Below are 19,661 nucleotides of genomic sequence, written 5' to 3' on the forward strand. Positions count from 1 at the left end.
GATATCTGATCGAATTCCCCCTCCCCTACTCTGGCCTGCCTTCACCAAGAACTCAGCTGGGTCCATCTAACAAGAACCTCCCCTCTCCCTAATGCTTCCTCTTTGTAATTTCACATCCAGTGACCACGCACCAACTCTGCTCCTTGATTAGAAATCCCACTTGTCCTCTCTAGAGTCAGACTTGAGCCCAAACTTTCTCTCTCTCACTGCCAGAGCCCAGGGCAGTGTCCCCTACACCTACCATGATAGCCCCCCCCCCGAATAAAGTCCTCCTTAAGGTCTTTAACAAGGGTCATGAATAATTTTTCTCTTTAACAGGCTGCATGGATATCAGAACTCAGGACTGGTATCCCTAAGATCTGTACCTTTCATTTTATCTATTGGGCTGGCCAAAAATCTCGTTTGGGTTTCTCCGTAAGATGTTACAGAAAAACCCAAACGGACTTTTTGGCCAACCCAATACAATTACCTCCTAGTTAATAATAAGCAAGGTGAAGTATCTAGGAAAAAGTAAACCAAAATCTACAACTTTTTTTTGAAATGCATCTTAAAAAGATAAACTGATGGATACATGGAAGGACAGAGACAGATAAATGTGATAAAACACAGTAAAATGTTAATTTTAGAATCTAGATGGTGAGGACATGATTGTTCACTGTAAAATTCTTTCAACTTCTATCTTTGAAATTTCTCATAATAAAATGCTGGGGGTAATGCTTACCTGCTGTGAGACTGTCATAATACAGACGATGAAAATAACTCTTCTACCACTGTGTTTTACACATATTCATCCTTAGACTACAAAGGGGAAGTTTTATCCAAGTACCCTTACAATATAGATTCACTATTAGCACAGAAGTATGAAAGAACCGTGAGATATTTCTGACACTACAAAGGGCTGAACAATTTTAAGTCAAACTTCCATCGATGGAACTACCTCCTACAATAGACCACATTCTAGCACTGGACTCTGAGGGCAAGCCTAACCATTATACTTAGACAGTGAAGAGACGAACTATTTTTAATTCTGTACACAGGGGCGTAAGGTGGCCTGCACCCTAACTGAACCTGATACATTACTGTGCTTTATACATGTGTTTTGTTGAAATTTTTATAGTGGAAAAGAGATAATAGTGCTAACAGTAACATACCAAAAGAAAATTCCAGTTTCCGTCAGATTATAAAATTTTAACTCTCGTGCAATAATTTCTCTATCAACAGTTAAATATCACCAGCTGTATTCAAAGCACTGGAGTACACAGACACAAATACAGACCATGTACGTAGTCTGTTTCAATTTAAGATGGTAAGAGATTCTTGTTTTTTTTGTTTTTTTCGCTTTTAAAGAAGCCACTTCACTGTTTGAGGTCACACCTGTTTGTCACAGTAATCACTTTCCTGTTAACCGGCAAATAAAAAGCCAAAACAGAAACATACCCACGGCCTACTTCCTCCTCTCTAAAGCTACCCGCTGTCCTAGTCAAATGCTGTCGCCTTTGGGAAGGCAAAACACCCTTTCAATTCCCCTGCCTTCTGGGCTTCCGTTCTGACTACATCTTCTCCCACACCGGCAGTGTCCTTCCCTAATACTTCCTGACTATTTTTTTTTTATTTCCAATACTTTACGCTCTTGACCATTCAGAAATTAGCCTTGTAACATTATCTTTTTCTGCTGAATAATACTGCTTCACTCCCGTGAATGTTTTCTATTTCCCTATCTACATATTAAATTCATGGATTCCTTGGTATTTCCTACAGGAAGTCACAGGGTTGGCACTATAGGGGGTGCAATGTTTTCTGACTGGCATGATAGGCAAGTGTGTTAAATCTAAGCTAACTGGTAGATGTGCTAATCCCCACAGAGCAGGTACCTCTGCAATCTTCCCTGTAACCATGCACTTTTCAAAAGAAAAGAGGAGGCTGCAGCTGTGGCTAAGCAGCCTGGCTGTGAATAAAAACAGAGGCAGGACGCACAGTCATGAAATTTACAGCCAAGGGAATTAAGCAACCCACATACAATATATTACCCTAGTTGTCTTTGCAAAGGAGTAGCCATTTTTCTGTTCTAACTACCTGCTTCCAACTCCTTAGGTGAAGCTAAACTAGGATGCACCTAAGGCAAGATTTGAGTTTCAGAAATAACTGCTTTCAAGATTCTGATTACTTGTCCATGGTTATGACTGGTGTGTAAAAATATCAATATATAAGCAGCCTCCCAACTTTAGGTATGATCCTAAATAGAGCCAGCATTTTCCAATAAAGACCAACCTCTTCCACTTCTCCTCCCTAAATCAGGAGCCAAGGACCCCTGGCCGACAAACTTGAAAAAAGAAGCAGCCATGAGAAATCTGATCCACTCAGAAAAACATGGTCTCCTTCCTGCCTAGGGATGAGCCCCATAGCCCCATACCTGACCGCCATGCTGCCCAATGTGTGTGCTATCGTAGACACTTGCCTGAAGTTCCATTAATCTGATATTCTTTAGGGTTAAATTCCAGTTTATGCTTATATCACAAGGCACAGAAATCTACCAGTGTTTTATACAAATATCTTAAATTTGGCCACTTTTCCTAAAATACAGCTGTTTTGGGGGCATAAGAATGCTGAAGCGAGGAGGTGGTATGAACTTTGAACACAGAATACTTTTGTGGACCAGGGAGGACTTAGCATCACTAGGCAGAGTCCTAGAATAAGCAAGAAGGCACAAGAATCTGGTTACAGAACATCATAGGACGTCAAAGATAAAATACGTCTATTTCACAATTTGGCCCAGGCTGGCCCTTCATCCAGAAAAAAATGCTAGTTGGTTCCTATTCTCAGAATAGGAGATACTATTAGTATCTGGATATTCTGGATACTATTAGTAATACTAAAATAAAAGCCGTGTCAAATGGAGTTAATACAGCAGTCATAGGTCAGACCTAGAAGCTAGCTACCCCACTAAGTACCATTTGTATACAAAAGTCAATGCAAGTTCCAAACAACTATCTAAAAATGAGTACAATGGAAACCATTTACTAGGAGCACTGTACTAATAAGCATCACTTTCTGAGCATCATCTTCTTTAACTGTCACAACAGTCCTATGTAATAGGTACTATTCTCATTCCTATCTTACAGATAAGGAAAGTAAAACATAACAGGCTAAGTTACTTGATTGAAATCACACGGCAAAAATAAACGGCACACTCCAAAGATATACAAATGGCCAACAAGCATATGAAAAGATGTTCAACATCACTAATCATAAGGGTAATGCAAATCAAAAGCACTAGATATCACTTCACATCCATTAGAATGCCTACTATTAAAGAAAAAACAAACAAACAAAAAAACAGAAAACGTGTTGAGGAGGACAGAGAGAAACTGGAACCCTTGCAACACTGCTGGTGGGAATGCAAAATAGTACGACCACTATGGATAAAGCAATGTGGTGGTTCTTCAAAATATTAAAATTACTTTATGATCCAGCAATTTCACTTCTGGGTATATATCCAGAAGAACTGAAAGGTGGGTTGAAGAGGTATTTGTACAGTCATGTTCTAGTAAGCAGAATCCCCTAATATCTTTCCGGATCATTCTATCATAAGCTCCAAATTAATAAACCTCCATGTTCCATTATTCACTAATCTAAACCTATTTTTTCTTCATCCATTATATACCTACCATCATTTTAAACTGCTGATTGAAAAAAAAGTAAAACCAGCAAACATAATACAGAAAGGCTTCATATATTAACTCAGGACTTCAACATATTATTTCACCTTTAAGTAAGATTACTACTCAGTTACATCATTTACTAAACCTCTGATTCAAATCCAAACAACTCAAGTAACGCCTTTCAGTTTCAACTATACAAACTTACACCCTACCCAGCCCCCAACCCAAAATAAAAGACCTAGCAACCCATTGTCTCTCTCTCCATGAGGTTGCTTGATTTTCATAGTTGTGACTAAACAACCATTTTATTCTTCTAAAACCATAATTCAGAAAGATCCTGCAATGCACAATCTAAACTCCCCAGAAAGACACAGAATAAACTCCTATGTTTTTAAAATTTTTAAATGCTAAAATAGACTTCAAAGACAGACCTATTCTATTAAATTAGTATTAAGCATCTTTTTCTTCAAGAATTAAGCTGTCAAATTTCTCTAAAAACTAAAGTTGGTTTAATATTCAAGATACAGAGGCATCTTGGGCTTCCCTGGTGGCAGTGGTTGAGAGTCCGCCTGCCGATGCAGGGGACACAGGTTCGTGCCCCGGTCCAGGAAGATCCCACATGCTGCGGAGCGGCTAGGCCTGTGAGCCATGGCCGCTGAGCCTGCGCGTCCGGAGCCTGTGCTCCGCTACAGGAGAGGCCACAACAGTGAGAGGCCCACGTACCGCAAAAAAAAATAATAATAATAAAAGTAAAAAGATACAAAGGCATCTTTCAACTTATATTTAGCAGCCTACGAGTTTTATTTTTTAATTTATTTATTTTTGGCTGCATTGGGTCTTCGTTGCTGAGCGTGGGCTTTCTCTAGTTGTGGCAAGCAGGGGCTACTCTTCGTTGCAGTGTGCAGGCTTCTCATTGCGGTGGCTTCTCTTGTTGTGGAACACGGGCTCTAGGCACACGGGCTTCAGTAGTTGTGGCACGCAGCTCAGTAGTTGTGGCTCATGGGCTCTAGAGCGCAGGCTCAGTAGTTGTGGCACACGGGCTTAGTTGCTCTGCGGCATGTGGGATCTTCCCAGACCAGGACTCAAACCCCTGTCTCCTGCATTGGCAAGCGGATTCTTAACCACTGTGCCAACAGGGAAGTCCCTTAACCCTTTTTTCTTAACAGCTAAGCTTAAATTCTTCTGCAGCGTCGCTGATTTCACAGTTAGAGCTGAGGGTTCACATACAGATAAGAAAAGTACACTTTGATGAAGCATTCCAATAACTAACTGGAATGCAAAATCCTAGAATATAGCCATCTAGGAGCTCAAAAGTGAAAAGAGCAAGTATGCGAAAGGAATCTATGTAGACCACATGCCTTACTGATGCATTCTTGTGGCTCTGAAAGCTCATCATTTTGATCGCATACATTTCAAGCCTCAATCAGACCTCAAAGACTATAGTATACAAATGTCCCACAGTGCAACCAGAGTTGTCAACACTCCCAGGAAACCATTTAGAAGCAAGATTCTTTTTAAATTAAAGCAGGAAAAAAGTAAATGATCAGTTTGCCTTAAAAATCAGTACCACAAACCTTTCTCAATTATAAGTGTACTTATCTGTATCTTAGTATAGGTTTTATCATTGCTGCAATGCATTCTTACTACATTTAAAATAGCTGCACAGAAGTTGAGACACAGATGTGGAGAACAAACGTATGGACACCAAGGGGTGAAAACCATGGTGGGGTGGAGATGGGGGTGTGCTGAACTGGGCGACTGGGATTGACATATATACACTGATGTGTATAAAATTGATGACTAATAAGAACCTGCAGTATAAAAAAACAAACAAAAACAACTAATACTAAACTTTCTTTAGGTTATTTGTATGGAAATATGTTAATATAAATGTTTCAGACATTACATGAAATTTCTAAAAATCTTATATGTTCTGGTATAATGCTGTAAGTCATAATTCCAGTTATTACTTTAAAATGTATATCTCAGAAATAACTAAATTTCCTTGTCAATTGCATTATTATGAACTTTCATCAAATCTTTAACTGTGGTCATTTTTAAGTCTCTTGTCATTTACAGAGTTCTGGGTGTACTCTGATGCTTTTGCAAAAATGTTCCTATAAAAGGGTTTCATCTTCAAGGAATTCATGGAAAAGACTGACAAGAACAGGTTTCTGGTAACTGACTATACTGCTGAACTGAATGAATAAGCATTTTCAGATCTCTAATGGAAAACTGATGAATTCATAAAAGTGCTAACAAAAGATCAAGATGAAAAAAAATTAATTACATGGGACTGAGTGAACTGATGAGGATGATTATAATTTTTGTGACTTTGTTTGAATAAAAAAAAAAATCCCCCAAGGACTCAGGCAAAAAATACACAAATCAATTTTCACTGCAAAGTAAAGGAGCTGTTACAAAGGACGATTACTGGACTGAATGTCAATATTATGACATTATGAGTGTGTTTCGTGTTTGGTAACTGCAATCATTGTTGCTTTTGTTGTGGTCATCCACTTACAATACTTGGTGTCAGTTTATTTATCTCTTGTAAAAATAAAATACAGTGTGTGTATGTGGAAAATATATATATAAACATTGCCAATGTTGTACCTCTTCTCATGGAAATTAATAAAAATATTAAATGTGGGTTTCCCTGGTGGCGCAGTGGTTGAGTCCGCCTGCTGATGCAGGGGACACGGGTTCGTGCCCCGGTGCAGGAAGACCCCACATACCGCGGAGCCACTGGGCCCGTGAGCCATGGCCGCTGAGCCTGCGCGTCCGGAGCCTGTGCTCCACAATGGGAGAGGCCACAACAGTGAGAGGCCCGCGTACCACAAAAAAAAAAAAAAAAAATTAAATGTGAAAAAAAATGAAATAAAATAAAATAGCTGCAAACTTCATTAAATAAATATGCAGCAATTAATTAAGGAAAAGAAAAAAGAGTATCACAAACCAAGTTTCACCAGAAAAATACACTTACTGGTTTTGATTTAAAATGCTTTACTTGCTCTCTAACCCCTGCTCCGGCACCACCACCAATACACGCACTCGGCTCTGGGTCACCCCTTACTTGTCTCCCTTCAAGCAGAATCCAGCTACCATTCTGTGAGGACACTCAAGCAGCCCTATGGAGTGGTCTAAGAGGAACTGAGGCCGCCTGCCAACAGTTAGTACCAACCTGCCAGCCATCCGTGTGGCTGACAGGGTCTTCATGCTCCGGCCGGGTCTTCGTGCTACGGCCAGTGTCAGGCCTGTGCCTCTGAGGTGGGAGAGCCGAGTTCAGGACACTGGTCCACGAGAGACCTCCCGGCTCCACATAATATCAAACAGCAAAAGCTCTCCAAGAGATCTCCATCTCAGAGCTAAGACCCAGCTCCACTCAATAACCAGCAAGCTCCAGTGCTGGACACCCTATGCCAAACAACTAGCAAGACAGAAACAAAACCCCACCCACTGGCAGAGAGGCTGTCTAAAATCATAATAAGGTCACAGACACCCCAAAACACACCACTGGATGTGGTCCTGCCCACCAGAAAGACAAGATCCAGCCTCATCCACCAGAACGCAAGAACCAGTCCCCTCCACCAGGAGGCCTACACAACCCACTGAACCAACCTTAGCCACTGGGGGCAGACACCAAAAAAAACACAGGAACTACGAACCTGCAGCCTGTGAAAAGGAAACCCCCAAACACAGTCAGTTAAGCAAAATGAGAAGACAGAGGAACACACAGCAGATAAAGAAGAAAAGTAAAAACGCACCAGACCTAGCAAATGAAAAGGAAATAGGCAGTCTACCTGAAAAAGAATTCAGAGTAATGATAGTAAAGATGATCCAAAATCTTGGAAATGGAAAGGAGAAAATATAAAAATCGTTTAACAAGGACCTAGAAGAACTAGAGAGCAAACAAACACTGATGAACAACACAATAAATGAAATTAAAACTTCTCTAGGGGCTTCCCTGGTGGCGCAGTGGTTGAGAGTCCGCCTGCCGATGCAGGGGACACGGGTTCGTGCCCCGGTCCAGGAAGATCCCACATGCCACGGAGCGGCTGGGCCCGTGAGCCATGGCCGCTGAGCCTGCGCGTCCGGAGCCTGTGCTCTGCAATGGGAGAGGCCACAACAGTGAGAGGCCCGCGTATAGCAAAAAAAAAAAAAAAAGAAAAATCTCTAGAAAGAATCAATAGCAGAATAACTGAGACAGAAGAATGGATAAGTGACCTGGAAGATAAAATAGTGGAAATAACTACTGCAGAGCAGAATACAGAAATAAGAATGAAAAGAATTGAGTAGAGTCTCAGGGACCTCTGGGACAACAATAAATGCACCAACATTTGAATTATAAGGGTCCGAGAAGAAGAAGAGAAAAAGAAAGAGACTGAGAAAACATTTAATTTGAAGAGATTATAGTTGAAAAATTCCCTAATATGGGGAAAAAAATAGTCAATCAAGTCCAGGAAGCACAGAGAGTCCCAAACAGGATAAACCCAAGGGGAAACACTCCAAGCACATATTAATCAAACTATCAAAAACTAAATACAAACAAAAAATATTAAAAGTAGCAAGGGAAGGGCTTCCCTGGTGGCGCAGTGGTTGAGAGTCCGCCTGCCGATGCAGGGGACACGGGTTCGTGCCCCGGTCCGGGAAGATCCCACATGCCGCGGAGCAGCTGGGCCCGTGAGCCATGGTTGCTGAGCCTGTGCGTCCGGAGCCTGTGCTCCGCAACGGGAGAGGCCACAACAGTGAGAGGCCTGTGTACCGCAAAAAAAAAAAAAAAGAAAGAAAAAAAAAGCAGCAAGGGAAAAACATCAAATAACATACCTGGGAATCCCCATATGGTTAACAACTGATCTTTCAGCAGAAACTCTGCAAGCCAGAAGGGAGTGGCAAGACATATTAAAAGTGATGAAATGGAAAAACCTACAACCAACATTACTCTACCCAGCAGGATCTCATTCAGATTCGACAGAAAACTTAAAACCTTTATTGACAAGCAAAAGCTAAGAGAATTCAACACCACCACACCAGCTTTACAACAAATGCTAAAGGAACTGCTCTAGGTAGGAAACACAAGAGAAGGAAAAGACCTACAATAACAAACCCAAAACAATTAAGAAAATGGTAATAGGAACACACATAACAATAACTACCTTAAATGTAAATGGATTAAATGCTCCAACCAAAAGACACTGACTGGCTGAATGGATACAAAAAAAGACCCATATATATGATGTCTACAAGAGACCAACTTCAGACCTAGGGACACATACAGACTGAAAGTGAGGGGATGGAAAACGATATTCCACACAAATGGAAATCAAAATAAAGCTGGAGTAGCAAATCTCGTATCAGACAAAATAGACTTTAAAATAAAGACTATTACGAGAGACAAAGAAGGACACTTTGGGATCAATTCAAGAAAGGATCAATTCAAGAAGAAGATATAACAATTGTAAACACTTATGAATCCAATATAAGAGCATCTCAATACATAAGGCAAATGCTAACAGCCATAAAAGGGGATATTGACAGTAACACAATTAATAGTAGGGGAATTAAACACCCCACTTTCACCAATGGACAGATCATCCAAAATGAAAATAAATAAGGAAACACAAACTTTAAATGATACATTAAAAAAAGATGGACCTAATTGATATTTATAGGACATTCCATCCAAAAACAACAGAATACACTTTCTTCTCAAGTGCTCATGGTACATTCTCCAGGATAGATCATATCTTGGGTCACAAATCAAGCCTTGGTAAATTTAAGAAAATTGAAATCGTATCAAGTGTCTTTTCTGACCACAACGCTATAAGACTAGATACCAATTACAGGAAAAAATCTGTAAAAAATACAAATACATGGAGGCTAAACAATACACTACTAAATAACCAACAGATCACTGAAGAAATCAAAGGGGAAATCAAAAGGTACCTAGAAACAAATGATAATGAAAGCACAATGACCCAAAACCCATAGGATGCAGCAAAAGCAGTTCTAAGAGTAAAGTTTATAGCAATACAATCCTACCTCAAGAAAACAAGAAACATCTCAAATAAACAACCTAACCTTACACCTAAAGCAATTAGAGAAAGAAGAACAAAAAAAACGCCAAAGTTAGGCGAAGGAAAGAAATCATAAAGATCAGATCAGAAATAAATGAAAAAACAAATGAAGGAAACAATAGCAAAGATCAATAAAACTAAAGCTGGTTCTTTGAGAAGATAAACAAAGTTCATAAACCATTAGCCAGACTCACCAAGAAAAAAAGGGAGAAGACTCAAATCACTAGAATTAGAAATAAAAAAGGAGAAGTAACAACTGACACTGCAGAAATACAAAGGATCATGAGAGTTTAATACAAGCAACTATATGCCAATAAAATGTACAACCTGGAAGGAATGGACAAATTCTTAGAAAAGCACAACCTTCCGAGACTGAACCAGGAAAAACAGAAAATATAAACAGACAAATCACAAGCACTGAAATTGAAACTGATTAAAAATCTTCCAACAAACAAAAGCCCAGGAAAAGATGGCTTCACAGGCGAATTCTATCAAACATTTAGAGAAGAGCTAACACCTATCCTTCTCAAACTCTTCCAAAATATAGCAGAGGGAGGAACACTCCCAAACTCATTCTACGAGGCCACCATCACCCTGATACCAAAACCAGACAAAGATGTCACAAAGAAAGAAAACTACAGGCCAATATCACTGATGAAAATAGATGCAGAAATCCTCAACAAAATACTAGCAAACGGAATCCAGTAGCACATGAAAAGGCTCACACACCATGATCAAGTGGGGTTTATCCCAGGAGTGCAAGGATTCTTCAATATATGCAAATCAATCAATGCAATACTCCATATTAACAAATTGAAGTAGAAAAACCATATGATCATCTCAAAAGATGCAGAAAAAGCTTTTGGCAAAATTCAACACCCATTTATGATAAAAACCATCCAGAAAGTAGGCATAGAGGGAATTTACGTCAACATAATAAAAGCCATATATGACAAACCCACAGCCAACATTGTTCTCAGTGGTGAAAAACTGAAACCATTTCCTGTAAGATCAGGAACCAGACAAGGTTGTCCAGTCTCACCACTATTATTCAACATAGTTTTGGAAGTTTTAGCCACAGCAATCTGAGAAGAAAAAGAAATAAAAGGAATCCAAATCAGAAAAGAAGATGTAAAGCTGTCACTGTTTGCAGATGACATGATACTATACATAGAGAATCCTAAAGATGCTACCAGAAAACTACTAGAGCCAATCAATGAATTTGGTAAAGGAGCAGGATACAAAATTAATGCCCAGAAATCTCTTGCATTCCTATACACTAATGATAAAAATCTGAAAGAGAAATTAAGGAAACACTCCCATTTACCACTGCAACGAAAAGAATAAAATACCTAGGAATACAGCTACCTAAGGAGACAAAAGACCTGTATGCAGAAAATTATAAGACACTGATGAAAGAAATTAAAGAGGATAAAAACAGATGGAGAGATAGACCATGTTCTTGGACTGGAAGGATCAACATTCTGAAAATGACTATACTACACAAAGTAATCTATAGATTCAATGCAATCCCTATCAAACTACCAATGGCATTTTTCACAGAACTAGAACAAAAAAGTGCACAATTTGTATGGAAACACAAAAGACCACGAATAGCCAAAGCAATCTTGAGGAAAAAACAGAGCTGGAGGAATCAGGCTTCCTGACTGCAGACTATACTACAAAGCTACAGTAATCAAGACAGTATGGTACTGGCACAAAAACAGAAATATGGATCAATGGAATAGGATAGAAAGCCCAGAGATAAACGCACGAACATACGGTCACCTTATCTTTGATAAAGGAGGCAAGGATATACAATGGAGAAAAGACAGCCTCTTCAATAAGTGGTGCTGGGCAAACTGGACAGCTACATGTAAAAGAATGAAATTAGAACATTCCCTCACACCATACACAAAAATAAACTCAAAATGGATTAAAGACCTAAATGTAAGGCCAGACACTATAAAACTCTTAGAGGAAAACATAGGCAGAACACTCTATGACATAAATCACAGCAAGATCCTTTTTGACCCACCTCCTAGAAAAATGGAAAAAAATAGACAAATGGAACCTAATGAAACTTAAAAGTTTTTGCACAGCAAAGGAAACCATAAACGGGATGCAAGGCAACCCTCAGAATGGCAGGAAATATTTGCAAATGAAGGAACTGACAGAGGATTAATCTCCAAAATTTATAAGCAGCTCGTGCAGCTCAATATCAAAAAAAACAAACAACCCAATCCAAAAATGGGCAGAAGACCTAAATAGACATTTCTCCAAAGAAGATATACAGATATCCAACAAACACATGAAAGGATGCTCAACATCACTAATCATTAGAGAAATGAAAATCAAAACTACAGTGAGGTATCACCTCATACCAATCAGAATGCCCATCAAAAAATCGACAAACAATACATGCTGGAGAGGGTGTGGAGAAAAGGGAATCCTCTTACACTGCTGGTGGGAATGTAAATTGATACAGCCACTATGAAGAACAGTATGGAGGTTCCTTAAAAAAACTAATAATAGAACTACCATGCGACCCAGCAATCCTACTACTGGGCATATACCCTGAGTAAACCATAATTCAAAAAGAGTCATGTACCACAATGTTCATTACAGCACTGTTTACAATAGCCAGGACTTGGAAGCAACCTAAGTGTCCATCGACAGATGAATGGATAAAGAAGATGTGGCACATATATACAATGGAGTATTACTCAGCCATAGAAAGAAATGAAATTGAGTTATTTGTAGTGAGGTGGATGGACCTAGAGACTGTCATACAGAGTGAAGTAAGTCAGAAAGAGAAAAAAAAAATACCGTATGCTAACACATATATATGGAAATCTAAAAAAAAAACAAAATGGTTCTGAAGAACCTAGGGGCATGACAGGAATAAAGACACAGACATAGAGTATGGACTTGAGGACACAGGGAGGGGGAAGGGTAAGCTGGGATGAAGTGAGAGAGTGGCATGGACATATATACACTACCAAATGTAAAATAGATAGCTACTGGGAAGCAGCCGCATAGCACATTGAGATCAGCTCGGTGCTTTGTGACCACCTCGAGGGGTGGTATAGGGAGGGTGGGAGGGAGACGCAAGAGGAAGGAGATATGGGGATATAAGTATATGTATAGCTGATTCACTTTGTTATAAAGCAGAAACTAACACACCATTGTAAAGCAATTATACTCCAATAAAGATGTTAAAAATAAAGAAAGAAAAGAAAACGCTTTACTTGATTTGAAACAAAAACTTTTCATTAAGGGCTCTAAGACTCACTTCTTTTCAAAATCATCTCATTTAAATGTTTATAGCATAATGTCACATGAAAAAGATCACAAAACAAAATATATGAAAGATAAAAAAAATATATATATATATATATATATATGAAAGGATTCTATACAATTACTGTATTTCCCTTAGTTATCTTCCAAAAATAGGCCACTGCCTTTATTCAAGGTCCTTACAACATCTAGCAAGAATCTCTCTCTCTGCTACTTCAACTTGAACAAAGTTCGGTAAGCAGGTATCCTAACATTTACTAAACAGCTTAGGGGTCACAGAGGATCATTTTATATTTACGCATATATGTCACATGTATGTCTGCTGTAGGTAGAATATATATACTGCATACATGCGTAGAATATGTATGCATAAAATACACACTCATACATATGCATAAAGTCTGAAAGGTGTAAATCCAAAACAAGCAGTGATTACCTCTCGATGATATGAGATCTATAATTTAAATTTTCTACCTTGTTATATATCTTTTCTAACTTGTCTCCAACAAAGAAAGTTAAAATTTTTATTTTTATATTCCACTGTACTGGTGTCAACAGCAGAACTCTTTCCTTATATGGTATAGTTTTCATGTTCCACCAAGAAAGAATAATTTTCAGGTTCTCTGCCATTTTTCTAAAATTGCCAACATTTCCAGGTACTCTGGTAAACTTGTTCTAAACAAAAGGATGTTAAACAGGTGCTAATTGCACATATAACAACTTTTAGGTATCGCAAATCAAATTCCTCAAAGATTTACCTTCATCGTACATCTCTTCTATTAAATAGGCCTCTGCTCGGTCTTTCAGAGCGTTCACATTGTCAGGTTCCATCTGTAAAACTTCCGAACACACTCGAATAGCTTCAACAGGCTTCTCATCCTAAAAGTAAGTGTGAGAAAAGAATTTATAGTTGTTTTCCACAATGTCAAGTTTTTACAATTCTGGGAGTGAGTCAACAGTTACCTTCGAAAAGCAGTGGCAAATCCTTTCTTTTGAACGAATTGTATACTCAGAAACACTTGGCTCTGTTTTCATGACAGATTCATATTTGCTGGTCGCATCTGTGTATCTGTTAAATGAGCAAATCATGATGAGTAAAAAATGAAATTCTATTTCCAGAGCTAAAGAAACGACCCTCTATTCTTCACTATATGTTACTTAAATCAATTGACCTGAATGAGCACATCCCTTCAAAGACTGCTTCTACCTTATTAATCTACAGTAGCAAGGAAGGTTCTCTCTGCAATTAAGAGTTGGGAGATAACACACATGACCACAGAAAATGTATCTGGATAAATCAAAGCATACCTGTGAGTACCCATCAAACCAAATGATGAATTCTCTACAGAAAAGTGCTCATGATTTTGAAACTGAGGAAAACACTTTGTTAAAGTCCGACTATACAAGGCTTATACTTTCAGCAAAACAGAGATCAGGTTTTCTTTCTTAGTTACTACACACTTTGATGAAATAACAGCGCCCATTACATGTTATTTTATATAACAAATATCAATATTCAAATCTAAGTACATTGTAATTCCTTGCAGAAGAAACCTGCTTTTTATTTTTTTTGGAGATTTCAACAGTTTTCTACTCACTTAGTTGTGTGTGTATATGTATGTGTGTGTGAGTATACGTAGTTTTATATAGTTTTATCACATGTGTAGATTCGTGTAACCATCACCACAATGAAGATACAGCTCTACTCCACCTCTGTAAGGTTCCTTCATGCCATCCCTTTATAGTTACACATCATCCTGCTCCCTAACCCTCAGCAATTTCTCATCTGTTTACCACCTCTATAATTTTATTTCATGAATGCTATATAAATGTAATCATACAGTAGGTAACCTTTTTTTTTTTTAATTTTATTTATTTTTGGCTGCATTGGGTCTTCGTTGCCACACGTGGACTTTTCTCTAGCTGTGGCGAGCGGGGGCTATTCTTCATTGCGGTGTGCGGGCTTCTCATTGCAGTGGCTTCTCTTGTTGAGGAACATGGGCTCTAGGCGCACGGGCTTCAGTAGTTGTGGCACGCGGGCTCAGTAGTTGTGGCGCACAGGCTTAGTTACTCCGCGGACCAGAAACCTGCTTAAATTCCCAACATTACTAGCTTTCTAAGAACAATAAAAGCTATTTCAGCATTTTTTTAAACCGGTGGAAAGTACTAGTCATGTTATGCATTGTTACTCTCCTCATTAATGGCAAACTGTTGGGTTGGCCAAAAGGTTCGTTCAGTTTTTTCCATAGATGGCTCTAGTAGCACTTAGTTGTCTTTAACTTCATTTGAAACAATTATGTTAGACTGTATGTGACAGCTGTCATATCAGTGTGCATTTAAAAAAAGATCAAAATTGGTGGGCTTCCCTGGTGGCACAGTGGTTGAGAGTCTGCCTGCCGATGCAGGGGATACGGGTTTGTGCCCTGGTCCGGCAATATCCCACATGCCGCGGAGCAGCTGGGCCCCGCGAGCCATGGCCACTGAGCCTGCGCGTCCGGAGCCTGTGCTCCGCAACGGGAGAGGCCACAACAGAGAGAGGCCCGCGTACCGCCAAAAAAAAAAAAAAAAATTGGTGAATTTTTGTGTAGCCATTTTAATGTTGAAGATGGAAGAAAAAAAGCAACATTTTCAGCATATTATGCTTTATTATTTCAAGAAAGGTAAAAATGCAACTGAAATGCACAAAAAGTTTTGTGCAGTGTATGGAGAAGGTGCTGTGACCGACTGAACATGTCAAAAGTGGTTTGCGAAGTTTCATGCTGGAGATTTCTCACTGGATGATGCTCCACGGTCGGGTAGACCAGTTGAAGTTGACAGCGATCAAATAGAAACAAAAACTGAGAGCAGTCAACATTATACCATGCGGGAGATAGCCAACATACTCAAAATATCCAAATCAAATGTTGAAAATCGTTTGCACCAGCTTGGTTATATGAATCACTTTGATGTTTCGGTTCCACGTAAGTTAAGCGAAAAAAACCTTCTTGACCATATTTCCACATGCAATTCTCAACTGAAACGTAATGAAAACGTTCCATTTTTAAAACAAATTGTGACGGGCGATGAAAAGTGGATACTGTACAGTAATGTGGAACGGAAGAGATCGTGGGGCAAGCGAAATGCATCACCACCAACTACACCAAAGGCCCGTCTTCATCCAAAGAAGATGATGTTGTGTATACGGTGGGATTGGAAGGGAGTCCTCTATTATGAGCTTCTTCTGGAAAACCAAACGATTAATTCCAACAAGTACTGCTCCCAATTAGACCAACTGAAAGCAGCACTCCACGAAAAGCATCCAGAATTAATCAACAGAAAACACATAATCTTCCATCAGGATAACACAAGACCGCATATGTTTCTTTGATGACCAGGCAAAAACTGTTACAGCTTGGCTGGGAAGTCCTGATTCATCCACCATATTCACCAGACATTGCACCTTCAGATTTTCATTTATTCTGGTCTTTACAAAATTCTGTTAACAGAAAAAATTTCAATTTCCTGGAAGACTGTAAAAGGCACCTGGAACAGTTCTTTGCTCAAAAAGATAAAAAGGTTTTGGTAGATGGAATTATGACGTTGCCTGAAAAATGGCAGAAGGTAGTGGAAAAAAAGGGTGAATACGTTGTTCAATAACGTTCTTGGTGAAAATGAAAAATGTGTCTTTTATTTTTAGTTAAAAAACCGAAGGCACTTTTTGGCCCACCCAACGCAAGCTGCATTTACATGCCATTGTGGCACATTATTCCCAAAGTGCTGCAATCTTCAAATTTAAATGCCACTGTATTAAAATATAGGTTTAAGTACAAAACTTAAAGCAAAAGCTAGACATCAATGTCAAAATCCTAGTTGGGATACTGTTCTATAGATTTCCAAGATGGTACAATTGTAGGAAATTATACAGAGTATGCGAGACCTCGCTCTATTTCTTAAAACTATGTGTGAAACTACAATTAGAAATTAAAAGTTCAATTAGAAAATAATGCACTTCACTTTAAAAAAACAAAAAAAGGTAGCTTCTGGAAAGGTGGAGTAGATGTACCTTCCCCAATTCCTCTACCTAGATACCTGTGTAAATATCCTGGACATTGTATGTCCTTTTTTTTAATATGAAAAGACTAAGAAAGGGGGAGACAAGAAAATTATGATCCCACCCCCACCAATATCAGCAGGTCAACTGGAGAGCCTAGACTTCTTCCCTGGTGAGCCTGTAATGAGGTGTGTCCACACCCAAGCAAGGTGGTGTCGGAGAATGCCACGTTGGGAGCCAGAACGTTCATCCATGGCCAGAACTGAGTCCCCAAAACTCTTACCCACACCAAGCAGTAGTGACAATCCCACACCTCGAATAGCAATGAAGGCCAAGTGGGAAACTTCTACCTCAATCTGGCAGTTAACGAGGTTGTGCCTACCCCCCAGGCCCTCATGCTCACTTTGCTGGAACAATGTCAGGAAAAGCCACTCAAAACAGAAGATTTAAATAAAATACAGTATCTTATAAAATGAACATATCCAGGTTTCAATTAAAAACTAATCATCAGGGCTTCCCTGGTGGCGCAGTGGTTGGGGGTCCACCTGCCGATGCAGGGGACACGGGTTCGTACCCCAGTCTGGGAAGATCCCACGTGCCACGGAGTGGCTGGGCCCGTGAGCCATGGCCGCTGAGCCTGCACATCTGGAGCCTGTGCTCCGCAATGGGAGAGGCCACAACAATGAGAGGCCCGTGTACCGCAAAAAAACAAACTAATCATCATACCAAGAAACAGGAAGATCTCAAACCAACACCAAGAGGACAGAGATGTTAAAGCAGCCATGAAAAAAGCAGCAATTAACAAACATGCTTAAAGCAAATGAAAAAATAGAATGCCTCAGCAAAGAAATGGAAAGTCTCAGCAAAGAAATAGAAGATATGAACATTCCAAATAGAATTTTTAGAACTGAAAAGTATAAAAACTGAAATAAATTGCTCACCACATGTGCTCAAGAGCAGAATGTAGGGGACAGAGAAAAGAATCAGTGAATTGGAAGAATAGAAATTACCAAATCTGAACAACAGAGAAAATGAACTGAAAAAGAAAAATAAACAGAGCCTCAGGGACTGTAGGGCTAAAACAAAAACTCTAACATTTATGTTAATTAGAGTCTAAGAAGGAAAACAGAGAGAGGGCAGGGCTGAAAAAGTATTCCCAGAAATAACGGCTGGAAACTTCCCAAAATTTGACAAGAGACATAAACCTACATATTCTAGAAGCTAAGGATACGCCAAACAGGATAAACACAAAGAAATCCATGCTGAGATATATCATAATTAAACTTCTGAAAACTAAAGACAAGGAAATAATCTGAAAAGCAGTCAGAGGAAAATAACTCCTTATCTTTAGGGAAAAAACAATTAGAATGACAATGGATTTCTCATCAAGAACCATGGAAGCCAGAAAGAAATGGCACAATATTTTTCAGCTGCTGTAACAAAAGAACTGTTAACCCAGAATCCTGTACTGAGAGGAAATGTCTGCATACTCTGTATACATCGCTATCACTCTAGATGTATATTACCTTTTAATAATCAATTTATGTGCCTGTCTCCCACACTAAACTACCAGCGTCTTAAGACCAAACACTACTATTCATATTCATTTCTGCACCCCCCAGTACATAGTCAGTTCCTGATACAGGAAAAATTCAGTAAATAGTTGGTGAAATATAAAATAAATCTGCTGGTAAGAATATTATGCAGGGACTTCCCTGGTGGCACGGTGGTAAGAATCCGTCTGCCAGGACACGGGTTTGAGCCCTGGTTCTGGAAGATTCCACATGCCGCGGAGCAACTAAGCCCGCGTGCCACAACTACTGAGGCCGCGCACCTGGAGCCTGTGCTCTCAACAAAAGAAGCCACCGCAATGAGAAGCCCGCACACCACAACAACCCCACTGGCTGCAACTAGAGAAAGCCCACACGCATCAATGAAGACCCAACACAGCTGAAAATAAACAAATAAACAAATTGTAAATAAATTTAAAAAAGAATACTATGTAGTTACCATTATTTATATTCTGCCTTATTCAAAAAGTGTACAATTGTAGTTTTGCTAAGGCTCAATGCCATCTAAGATACTCCACCCTCAACGGCAAGAAGTAAGAGCAAGCAGTTCAGTTGTTCTTTTGTGGCCACAACCAGACATATGAGGGAAGGTGAGATCCTCTACACAAGCATAGTCTTACCTGCCTTCTTTGATGAGCTCTTCAGCTGACTTAATCAGCTTATTAAGTTTCTTGACTTGTTTATAGTGTGCAAAACACCTTTTATGATCCTGGTCAAGTTTAAGACATTCACGAACTTCACTGTTCATGGATTAAAAAAAGGAAAATACTCCAAGTAAAAATAATCAATAAATGGTTTTTCATACTAAATATAGAAATCACAACAAAAGGTATTTTTTGTCTGTAACAATTAAAATATACTGACAATAATTTATCATACACTGTTATATACGACACTGTATTATGCACACACATTTATTAATTCTAGTTCAAATGACTTAAGTAGAGATATATAACAAACACTATTTTGCTTCTGCAAATGTAATACCCTATTTATTATTTCATGAAGTATGAAAAGAACT

At 39.1% G+C, this 19,661-nt stretch overlaps 1 protein-coding gene across 2 annotated transcripts in view; it reads right to left on the reverse strand.

The window, feature by feature from the left end:
- Positions 1–19,661, reverse strand: part of DNAJC3 (DnaJ heat shock protein family (Hsp40) member C3) — an 87,623-nt gene that overhangs the window by 16,237 nt on the left and 51,725 nt on the right. For both annotated transcript variants that reach the window (XM_067713895.1, XM_067713894.1), the window contains exons 7-9: positions 19,261–19,380; positions 14,003–14,108; positions 13,798–13,918 (exon numbers count right to left, since the gene is read on the reverse strand). In XM_067713895.1, coding sequence (XP_067569996.1) covers positions 13,798–13,918; positions 14,003–14,108; positions 19,261–19,380 — 347 coding nt within the window. The remainder of the gene's footprint in view (positions 1–13,797; positions 13,919–14,002; positions 14,109–19,260; positions 19,381–19,661) is intronic.

Source organism: Pseudorca crassidens, chromosome 18 (genome assembly GCF_039906515.1).
Source record: "Pseudorca crassidens isolate mPseCra1 chromosome 18, mPseCra1.hap1, whole genome shotgun sequence".
Classification (NCBI taxonomy): domain Eukaryota; kingdom Metazoa; phylum Chordata; class Mammalia; order Artiodactyla; family Delphinidae; genus Pseudorca; species Pseudorca crassidens.